At 54.7% G+C, this 11562-nt stretch overlaps 1 protein-coding gene across 1 annotated transcript in view; it reads right to left on the bottom strand.

Annotated features, from left to right (window-relative positions):
• VOLCADRAFT_104919 (uncharacterized protein) overlaps positions 1-11217 on the bottom strand; it is a gene marked incomplete at both ends in the record, with an annotated part of 15703 nt that extends 4486 nt beyond the window's left edge. Inside the window, 14 exons of the mRNA XM_002950896.1 lie at positions 145-209; positions 969-1119; positions 1271-1528; positions 1852-1918; positions 2723-2962; positions 3274-3368; positions 3654-3824; positions 4670-5053; positions 5393-5443; positions 5558-6733; positions 7509-8129; positions 8880-9069; positions 10813-10916; positions 11089-11217. Coding sequence (XP_002950942.1) covers positions 145-209; positions 969-1119; positions 1271-1528; positions 1852-1918; positions 2723-2962; positions 3274-3368; positions 3654-3824; positions 4670-5053; positions 5393-5443; positions 5558-6733; positions 7509-8129; positions 8880-9069; positions 10813-10916; positions 11089-11217 — 3702 coding nt within the window. The remainder of the gene's footprint in view (positions 1-144; positions 210-968; positions 1120-1270; positions 1529-1851; positions 1919-2722; positions 2963-3273; positions 3369-3653; positions 3825-4669; positions 5054-5392; positions 5444-5557; positions 6734-7508; positions 8130-8879; positions 9070-10812; positions 10917-11088) is intronic.
• Between the last annotated feature and the right edge of the window lie 345 nt (positions 11218-11562).

Here is an 11562-nt window from a genome sequence, read left to right as displayed (position 1 = left end):
TGCCCGTGCTGTCCGCGAACTCCTTCCCGCTGACGAGCGCCAGGGCGACATGCAGCTGGGCTCCAGGGGAGCTACAGAAGGTTCAAGAGTGGTCCCCTCCAGTCACAGTGCTCCCCTCCTTTACACCGCCCCCACCCCCCTCACCTTGCAGATCCAACCCCGGGTATCCCGCAGCGAGCTCTTGAGCAGCACGTTGGAAGGCTTGAGGTCTGTGACGGGGGTTGCGGGTGTTGATGGGGAGAGGGGGAAAGGGGGGGTTTCAGGACACGGAAGTGGGCGGGTGGGCGGTTTCATTCCCCTGGGGACATTCCCCTGGGGGACATGGAGGCCACGGTCCTCCGTTTCTTAGACGAGGACTATCAGACGGTGATTCTCCTCCTGCTCCTGCTCCTGCTCCTCCTCCGTATCATCATCAACAGGATTTCCTCATTCCAGACACGTCAGCACTATTCGGGTTCAGAGGTAGGTTTCAGGTACATACACGAGCACGCACACACGCACACACGCACATTCTCATATATACGTATGTATATATGGACATGTACATCCACAACATACGCATTTACGCCCGTACCGCAGTGCACAAGCCGCCTGCCGTGTAAGTGCCGTAACGCCAGCGCCACCTCCAGCAGGCTCGTGTAGAGGGGGACCAGCGCAGGACAGGCCGGGCCGCTCTTGGCACTCACGCCGGGAAGTCGGAACGCCCCTCCTTCGGCCACCGACTTAAGTGTTCCGGCTGGTGGCCACCGAGGGGGGCAGACACACACCCTCAGCCACCACCGCATCGTTGTCATGTTTTAAAAATCTTTTATCTTTTATCATTTTGGGATATTCCCGGAGGCAGTTTCTCATTATCTCTCCCCCTCTCCCTCTCCCTACCGCTGGCCACCGCTGTTAGCACAGCTGCACACAACCACAATGGCCCCGCAAACAGTCCCCAACAGCAGCAGCACATCGATTGTACCCACCATCGCAAAACTCCATGCACATCACTGTGTTGACCGGACCCCTTTGACTGCCGTACTGCTGTAGCGCCTCACTATCCGCTGGCAGCAGCTTTAGACGATTGGCCTGATTAGCGTACTGCACTACGACGCAATCGGTGAAGTAGCCGTACATCTGCGATTGGCGGGCATGTTTGAAAAAGTGGTTGGAAGGTGGATTACAGACTAGAGAGCGTAAGTTCAAACCGTGGCCGAAGAAAGTTGGCGCAAGTTGGTCCACAGCAGCCTACAACTCAACAGTCCGGCCACTGTACGGTGTATCGTACCTGTACGATGTTCGGATGACTAATGGTGGTCGTCACGGCAAGTTCCAAAGCGTCGCGCAGCAAGTTGCGCTTGCGTTCCCGCATCCGTGCCTCATCCACGACCATGGGCGACTCCAGGGTCCGCGGGGGGGTCCCAGCCGCGGCCGCCGCCGCCGCCGCCGCCGACTTGGCATTCGCAGCCCCCTCGGCATCCTCCCTATGACTAATCACCTTGATCGCCGCCTCAATGCCGTGGACCATGCCCCGGAAAACTACTCCCTGTCATAGTGTGGAGTTAGCGGTTGTCGCCTTGTTGTCGGTTTTCGGTTGGCAGTTAATAAGAGGGAAACGTGCATCAGCGTGTCCTCCATGGCTTTCTGGTGTTTTCCAGAATAAAAAACCTTGTCCGTTAAAAACGTTTTTCGCACTCTCATATGCCTGAAATGCCGTGCGAAAGCACCTTTCGCCTTCCGAGAGCAGTTTACTGTTATGACGGTTAAACCATAATCAGTTGCGATCACCGCCTTTAGTGATGAGGACGAGCCAGCCAGGTCATTACCACACGCAGCAGAGACCGCGCCAAGTTCTGCAGCCCAACATACCTGGCCGCCTCGACCGATGATTTCCATGAGCTCCACCGCCGCTATGTCGTTCAGGCGGGTTTCTTGCCTGTGCTCCAAACCCGGAACGCATACACACACATACACACACACATACACGGTGGCCCCCGTGGCCATCAACGCCACATCGAGGTGTCGACCAGGGGATTGGTAGGACGTGTGTGAACAGGGTTCGAGGCTGGACAACGCGGAAGTGGTGCGAAGGAGCCCACAATCAATTGTTGTACGGAGAGGATGCCGATGCCGTGTTTTCCCATGCTTAAGCTTTTGATGCATGAATGGATGAATTGGTGTTAGTGTTGGTGTTGGTAAAGTCCTAACCTATCCCAACATTGCTGAACGTCCCACAGTAGCCAATAGCCCAGCCTAGCACCATGACAGCAACTATCCAACAATCTCAGTCTTAAGGCTTGAGACTTGGAAAATCATAACACATTTTGGATATTTCGGAGGTGTGCGCAAGGGCGGACAAAATATATGATTAGGGAATATTCGCGAGCTATCCCCCGCAGAGAAATCCAGCTACACTTTCCATCACTCAGCCAAACCCCAGCAAACTGAACCCAGCAATAATAAGGAATTGAAACCATGCAAATTAAATAATTTTCTAGTAATCTTATGAACATTAAAACATATAAATTGTAGGGAAGGAATACAGTGAGTAACATCCTAAATTCCAAAACAGTTTTCCCTCGCGCCCGAACGACAGGCGATTTCTGTTCCACCTGCCCGTCCAAAACGGGGAACGAGGAAACGCGTGTGCCAGAGCCACTGTGCTGAGCAGTGCCCCTACATACCCGCACCCGTCCCGGCAATCCCCCCTCCCTACATCCCGCCAAAACAGAAAACCTACATGTCGCCCCCGCCGCCCGGCACGTCCAGATGCAGCTGTACGGCAGAAAGCGTTGACTGGATTGACGAAACCATAGCGTCTAACTGTTGCAGCGGTTGCTCCACAGAGGCGTCAACCACGAAGCGCCCTGATGCTAGCGGCTTGGACAACTCCGAGGACAGCACACCTGAAACAAGAATACAAGAAGATTCGAAATATGACTTCGTGGCGGATAAGCAAGTAAAGCATATGAGAAATTCACTGTGATCGTCAAGAAGAAAACAGAGTGAGAAGATATACGCATAAACATAAAATAAACACGCCACATGTATATAACGCACGTACCAAACGTAATTAGCCTTTATAAAATAAGTCAGCATCTACAAATTATTCATGAAACAAGTATAATGTAGCAAGAAAATAAATTAAAAGAATGAAGGTTAAAGTTGGGAACGGGAGAGGAGGGGCTGGGGATCAGAAAGGGATTGGAATTCGATCTGATCCGAGCGTCGCATACATATCTTTGACATATATTCCAACTATGGACATTTATTTATGACAATCATACGCACGTGTCGTATCTACTGCACAACTCGCCTGGTGAAGTGCCCAGCTGTATTCTCGAAGGGCTGTTCATGATAGCGTACGGCAGCAGCTCGCCCGAAGTCTGTGATGAGAAACAAAACAAGAGAAGGAGATGATCTCACCATCACGCCGTGAGTGCGCGATAATTAACCGTATGTTTAGTTAGGGGAGGACATTAGCTTCTCCTATCAGAAACCCCGTGAAAAATCCGCCCGTTGCAAGCATGAACAAATTAAGTCATATAGGGCTTTTTTCCTCCAACCACCAACCGTCAACCTACAGACAACCAATCCACAACCACCCCAAGCTACCGAAGCTATGCAAGTCCACAACCAACGAACCAACCCACAACTGCTCAATCACTGACCTGTTCATGCAGCATATTCGAGCTGCGTGGCCGTAGCAGTGATACCATTCTGCTACTGCCGTAGCTCATACGGCCGGTGCAGGAAGCTGTGGCCATAGCTTCCAAGAGCCCGTTCCATTCATCCAAGAGTGACCCCTGGGTCACATGCCGATGCAACGCCTCGGTCGCCAGCTACGATTGTGTGAACAAACAAGAACCCGAAGTCATGGAAAGTAATTTCAAAAGATGATCTGAGTAGATTAGGTTATTGAGTATAAACGGTTTCATGACATTAAGGGTTCCAACCGAATCATCCTCAGTAGCACTGCTGTGTCCCCGGTTGCTGCCCCCCTCTGCCATTTGATATATCAATAATGTTTAGCCCGTGAGAGGCTCTATGGAAAGAGTACCGACGAAACGGGGACCCTACCGCAGCAGGCAGTAAATAGGAGGTATCAGTTTATACTGCATATTAATAGCAACAATTTTAGACGGGCTCGACGGTAGAATATCTAGAATGCTCAATGCTACCAGTCATTTCGGTGCGGAACTGGATTCTTTATGCGATTTTGCGAATTTTGGTATTCGGACAGCACGCCGAAGCAACATCCGAAGCACGCCGAAGCAACATCCCGAGCTACCCACTCCTCCGTCCCCCACCAGCCCCCAAGGGCGGGAAAACCCCGAGGGGGATTACAGGGGCCTAGGGGGCCTAGGGGCAAAGTGGGAGAACACCCAACCCAAGCCGCCTTGTGTGGCACCACGCGGGGGGCCCACCTCGGGGGGGGGAGAAGCCCACCCTGGAGCCCCTCCCTACCCCGTGGGGGAGGGGAGGGACAGCCCTTTAGGGGAAACCAAAGGCACACGAACCCCCTTCAACGGATATACGAATACGCGTTCTTCTCTTTCACGGCTGATGAAGTTCTTTTTGCCTTGATGAAAAGTTCAGCAGGATTTCCACCAGCAGGATATTTTCGTTTATATTAGATTATTCTGAAAGCCCGCGAAATCGAAAGCACGCGGGCGCGCAGCCTCACCCGTATCGCTTCACGCGCCTCCTGCAAGACGCCCTGTAGCGCTGACCTGGGAAGAGGTTCTGAACTTGTCAAATAAAGGCCCATAGAGGGAATGGAACCAGCGAGCAGGGACGCGGCGGGGTGGGAGGCGGAGTCCATGCCAGTGGACGTCGTTGAGGCGGTGGCCGTTGTGTGGTGTGTTTGTGTGTTTGTGTGGATATGCGTGCTGGTTTGGGTAGTGGAGTTGTAGTGGGAGTTGAAAGCGCACGGAGGTAGCGGCGCGCCCTGACAGCCCGCCGCAGCCGCCACGTCGGTTGGCCGTACAACCACTAGTACGAGTGATTGTACGGGCATACGGGTCAGTTTTTGGACGAGCACCAAATCTCGGCAGGGCATTGATTCATCCTGTGTACATGGGGAGAGAGAAAGTGGCGGTTGGTTTGGAGTAGAAAGTGCGCGTTGTTGTCGTGTATTGGTGTGTGTGTGGGGGGGGTGTTTTAGAGGGGAGGACTGGCTGGAGGCAGGTGTAACGGCACGCATAAGATAAAACAGAGCACGCGTCGCCCTCCACCCTTTCCCCCGTTCACATCCACACTCACTTTACCCTGACATTCCTCCTATCCCTCTCAACTACCGTCGCATTACATCCTCCCAAGCCCCGCTTAACACCGCCACCACCCATTCCTTCCTTCTTCCTCCCACCACACTTGCCCTTCCCCACAGACCCCACTACTGCCACCCCACCAAACCCCTCTCCAGCCGCCCTCTCTCGCCCTTTCCCCATACCTCCCACACCTGCATGTGCAGATGGCAGTTCGGTACGACACAGCCCTGGTACGTCACCGTCCCTGGAGCCATGCCCCCCAGTGCGCCGCCGCCAACGCCACTCGCCGCGCCCGGGGTGCTCACCGCGGGTCCTGCACGCCCAACCACACCGTTGGTCTTCCCCTGGAGTGACATATAACCCCCCAGTGCCCGCTTTCCCGTCGATGAATCTCCGCGATCCTGGGTTCCAGACGCTTGGGCATGGCGGGCCCCGCCGCCGCCGCCGCCGCCAGCGACCCGTGGGTCATCATCGGCGGCCTCCGGCCCCATACTTAGAGACGCCATCAAAAGCGTGTGGGCGAGCGACGTGATATGCGCGTGTACGGTTGACGGCGTGTCGCAGTCCCCCTCGGTTGAACCACCCAGGTCGACGCTCATAGCGTGGCGGAGGACGCCGCTCATAACGCCAGCGGCGCTGTTGCCGGCGATGATGGTGCTACCGCCAATGGCCCCACCACGGCCGCCTTCTCCAGATCGCAAGCGGTGGTAATGCGCACTGACGCTGATACGGCCGGAGGGCCCTACGCCACCAGAGGACAGGTTTGCGTTGTTAAGGCTTGGACTTTGGTTTGCAATGAGGTTCGAGCTCCTCGCGTGGTTGTAGGAGATGTTGTTGTTGTTCATGTTAATGCTAACATTGCTGTTGTTGTTGTTATTATTATTATTCATGTTGCTACTAGTGCTGGCAGCAGCGGCTGCATTAACACTGGCATGGTTGTTATGAGCGTTGCTGCTCCCGCCAAGGGATGCGTTCCCAGGCGTGCTTATGGCGGCGGCCGCAGGGCCAGCGGCGACAGGTGATACGGCGGCCGCAGGACCGCCGCCGCCGCCGCCGCCGGAGGCGGCCAGCGCGTTCCCTTGCAGCTTATGCGAACGGTTCGGCTGTGGATGACTGGCCGCCGCCCCCGTCACCGCCGGAGCAACGCTGCGAGGTTGTCCCGCCGCCGGCCGCTGCTGCGACCCGCCTCCGCCGCCACCATTGTTGCCGCCAGCAGCAGCTGGGGGATGCAGCCCTCGCTGCTGTCCCGCCGCCGGCGCCGCCGTCGCTGTTGACGTCCCCTGAGCCGTTGTCGTACTTCCGCGGGGCTGCAGCTGTGCGGAAGGCGGCGGTGGAGAGAGGGACCCCGGAGAGCGACCCTCCAAAATAAACGCGGCGGTGGGTACGACATTGTGTTTGAGGGCTAGCGTGGCGGTGAGGTCGTGTTGGCAGCGATGGAACAGAATGTCCCGGACGCCCGCCAGCAGGCCGTCCAGAGTTGCCTGGACGGATATAAAGTGGGGCCAGCCCAGAAGTGGCGTTACAACAGTGTATATATACACATATATATATATATATACACACACACATATATATACATATATTTATTTATATATACATATATTTTATATTATATATCTACATATATATATATTTTATATTATATATACATATACGGGCCGTGCAGCTGAGCTGTGGACGGATGCATATATTGTATACATGTTTTACATATAATATGTACAATATATGTAGAGTTTTAAAACCCTAAAACCCTATGTACACATTTTTCATATAATATATACATATCAAGAGTTCCAGCCTAGCAGCTCCCGCCAGACTACTTATACCGTCCATATATCAGGATGTGGCTCCCCCGCAGGCATTAGCTAGCTTCCTCTCCGAGGCCTGGGCGACTAGGCACGCAGCGCTCCGGCGCTTCACGCTCAAACAGGGTTTGGAGGATGACGTCAGTCACCCCCAACGCCGTCCGCAACACTAACTTCCATGATCGGTCCATGCGGCCCCTCCCCCCGGCTTTGATGGACATCCCCCGCACTTGTGCGGACACATTATATCTGGATGTGTGCGTGGTTGCGTGGTTGTTACAGTGGGCTCCAGACTGGATTTACCTGGATGTGAACGTGGACGGGTACAAAAGGCGCGGGCTGCCACGTGGGCAGCATGACTACATATTTTTTCATGTCCCTCAGTCAAACGCACGAGTGGCCCCCTTACAGGCCGTACAGCAACCGTACGGCACGTTATTCGAAACGTTACCTGCAACGTCACCGCCTGCGTCATAGAATGAATCATCCGAGCAACCTTTTGGCCGTATACCACGCTGGCGGCGTCTCCGAAAAGGCCCAAACTAACGACCTGCGCCAGTTGCAGCAGGCATGCTCGCTCTGCCCCCGACGGCGCCGCCATGGCGACGGGTAACTGGCGCCGCTGCTGGTCATGCTGCGCCGCCGGTGTTGCCGCCGCCGTGGGCGATGGCGGGATCCGTTGCATGGAGCCTGATACGCCGCCGCCGGCTGCAGCACCTCTGTCGTACCCGCCAGCAGCGGTTGCGCCGCCGCCGCCGCCAGCGCCGCCGGCGGCGCAAGACCTCAGACCTGGCGGAACGAGGCAGTCTCCTGCCCAAGCCAGCGTCACAACAGCTATCAGCTGTGGACCCACTCGTAACGGCAGGCCGCAGAAGCGCCGCAGCGGTGAGGAGGCTGCGACGGCGGCCCAGTCAGTAGGTATGTCGGCGGCTGCACCGCCGTCGCCGCCGCTGCCACCAGCAATCCCGTACCCGCTGCTGCCAAGGCCCCCTGCAGAGATAGCAGTTATGAAGGTGCTACCTCCGAAACCATTACTAGAAGTTCCTGCAGAAAGGAGGACGACCTCGCCGTTCTATGTCCGCGAGGTGATGGGAGGTGATGGGAAGGGGGAAAGGGGCAATGGAGGGGTTGGTGTGGTAAGAGGGGGAATGGGAACCAAGGGGGCAGGATCGCATGAGCCCCAAGTATTTCCGCCTCCTTCAAAAACGCGTAGAACCTGCTCTGTTCCGAAGAAAACGTACGGCAACAACAGGAAGACGTGACCTTGTCGTATCTTATAGCGCGGCGTGCGAAGACCCTGAGGTTTGAACGCCCTAAGGACAAAACCCCTGTTGCTCCAAAGAAACCATTCGTCAAGACGAGTTCGTCTGTCCATTCGATTAAGACGCTACAGCGTACGTGAAATCATAAAAACTGTATGACTTTCGCCAAAGAAAAAGAGTGACAGGTGCTGGGTCGTTTCGTGCGCCGCACAAAAACTAAGCAAAGCCCGGAAACGGTACGGTACAGTACGGCACGATGGACTCCCTGGCACTCCCTGGCCCGGTACGGCAAGTCCAAGACCCTGCCAATGACCTCCCACGCCAGCCCACAACACGCACATAGTGCTTCATCCCCCCTGCCGGTTAACCGTTACATTAACCGTTACATCAAATTTTAATAAACTAATATTATTTTGCATCATTTTGCATCATTGGATCTGTGACAGGTGCTTCCCACCTGGACACAAGTGATCCGTCCCTTCCAATTCTGTTAGGCGTAAGACACGCGCTGCTTGAGGTTTTGTCATTTTGCCATACATAAATCCTATAACTCTCCTTACCGGGCACCCACGAACCACGTGGGAGCTGGTGAAGGGTTCACCGCCGTTCCGAGCCGCCGCCGCCACAGCCGCCTTAAGACCTTGCTGCTGAACATGCTGCAGCAACGCGCCGTACGGCCCGCTGTTGGACACCACACTTGCGTACGGCACTGTCGTACACTCCCCATCGGCAGGTACGATGATTGCGATGCTGTGAAGAAAAACAGGTGTGTGGGTGGGGTGGATGCGTGGGGGAGAGGAGCGCGTGGCTGATTAATAAATAACGGGTGAGGAGAAGCTAGGGGCGTATCTGTCTGTCTGTCTTTCTGTCTGTGTGTCTCTTTGTGTGTATGATGGGGGGGTAGGGAGCGAGGCGGAAGAAAAAGAAAGCCTTGGGGGAACTGCTTTCTATCCATCTTTTTCTCACTGTAAGGTGATTGAGAGAAGCCAATGTTCCCTGCGTTTCCTCTGCCCAGGGGCGCTAGGGGACAGCGGAATCCAGCGTTCCAGGTCTATCCCCCGCGCAAGGATCACCCCTAGCTCAAATAACTCTTAAATGCCCGAGTCCTTATCCGATTTTTGAAGCGTGAGCGCGTGCTGAACCTTCAGTCGCTGGTGCAGCCTTTCTCCTGACATCCTGCGTGCAGTGGCCCTCCCGCGTCTATGAGGGGGTCGAGGGGGGTCTTCGCCCTCGTGGAGGAGCTGGCTCTCGCCGTTGCATGCCGGGGCTATCAGCAAGCGATGGGGGGCCCTATCAGCATGCGATGGGGGGGGCCCATATTGGCATGCAATGGGGGGCCCCCTCTCAGCATGCGATGGGGGGGCCCCCTCTCAGCATGCGATGGGGGGGCCTTATCAGCATGCGATGGGCGGGCCTTTATCAGCATACGATGGTGGGGCGCCCATATCGGCATGCAATGCCCGGGGCCGGGATCATGGTCGGTTCGGCCGAGGCCAAGGATTGGGTAAGGTCAGAGATGGGATCCAGAGCCGGATCCAGAGCCGGGCCAGTGAGGGACCAGTGAGGGACCAAGACGACGAGATAGATGGCGGGGTGTCTGTCTGACCCGAGAGCCGTAATCCACATGCCGCAGGCCCTACATCTAGTGTGCAGGCACACCCCTACTTGTGCAAGCTATACCGCAATGTGGAGTATGTTATCGTTTTTTTGCCGAAACCCTGTCGAGTTTGTGTTGTGGCCTTGCATGTATTCTTCGCAAGGCAGTGAAGATTGCGCGGGGCTCCCCCATATTTGTGCAGCTCTGCTTGCGTGCCCTATGTGGGCTGGAACGGGTGTCCCGTACTTTTCCCCATGCCACTCAGGTTCGGAACTGCTAATCTTTGTCCTCATGCCTTGAACGGCTTTTATCGTAATGTTCTACGCTTGCGCAAGTCCTTCCTCTTTACGTTGCGCTTCATAGGTGTTCCTGGCCACGTGCCATAACGGACCCCTAAGATAGCTTCATAGCTGGAGAACAACCTTTGAAGCTGTTTTCTTGGCTTCAAAAGATGAGAGATGGTCCTATGCTATGGAGTATGAACCGCAAAGCATAGCCGTGCAAACACAACTGTGCCAACCTGCCTGAAGTGCAGGTGCTTGTGCAAACGCGTGCGAGCAAGTCCTTTCGGCTGAGCAAGACAGGTACAAAAGCAAACTTGATCGAGCTTATCGTAAAGCTCGCAAGTGGCGAACCCCACCGCTGGCCCTCAGGCGAACAAGCCCGTAAGCAGGCCCCAAAGTAGACAAGCCCTTAAGCATTAAATGCGTCGAGAGTTCCTCGACGCTACGAGAATGCGTGCAGCATGTTGAGGAAACCGAGAGTTTCTCCGTCCAGCACATAAAAATCAGGGAGTTCCAAGGAAAGCATTGTTTCAAGCCGACGTAATGAAAGCGTCTACCGAGTACGTTCATATTTGCGGCAGCGTTCTCCTTAGGGCCATAGCGGCAGCCCACCTCGCAGCATCAACCTCCGTTATCGAACAGAGTAACGATGTGCTAGCCTCCAGACGAGAAATCCAGGTAATCCCTGTTAATTGTGGCAGGCGAACAAGGAGTTCCTGCAAGGGAAAGCGCCCAAGACATTGGCGCCACTTCCAGGCCTGCTTTTCGCAACGTAGCTTCATACCTGCACAATAGTTATTAGCCTGATTGAAGGAGGTTCTGCTGAAACCGTATTCACGTCCGGAAGCGTTAGATGTGTAGCTTGAGCTGCATTTGTGAGGATCTCACCCCCCTTTTCAAGTGACGCATCTTCAGAAGAGTGCGCTTTGTATAAAGCGCCACCTGTGCAACAGCTGAAAATCCTAAGTCCCATTGGCGCTGGCCGCCGCAAGTGTTATGCACCAACGCCTTGCACATTACGTGAGACTCTAATGCGCTGACATATTATTTTCATGGTGTATTATTACGCGCCCATTATGCGGAGCGTAATTCTACGCAACTCTGAATCCTGACAGTTAACGAGCTAACCGTATTCATAATGGCATTATAATCGTACTCGTAAGTGTCTCTAGGAATCCATTAATATACCATGTGCAGAACTAAATGCATGTGATACACTATGTCAGATATTGTAGCTGCCCGGTAATGTCACGAGCACAAAATCCATTGCGGCTTTCTGGAACCAGGTCAAAACGTTGTCGATACAATCCGGGGGCGCAGCAGTCTTCAGGTTTCGTACATGAATATTCCATACGTATCACG

The sequence above is a fragment of the Volvox carteri genome, assembly GCF_000143455.1.
Source record: "Volvox carteri f. nagariensis unplaced genomic scaffold VOLCAscaffold_21, whole genome shotgun sequence".
NCBI lineage: Eukaryota > Viridiplantae > Chlorophyta > Chlorophyceae > Chlamydomonadales > Volvocaceae > Volvox > Volvox carteri.
Note: the sequence above shows the minus strand (reverse complement) of the source record. Positions and strands in the feature narration are given on the sequence as shown.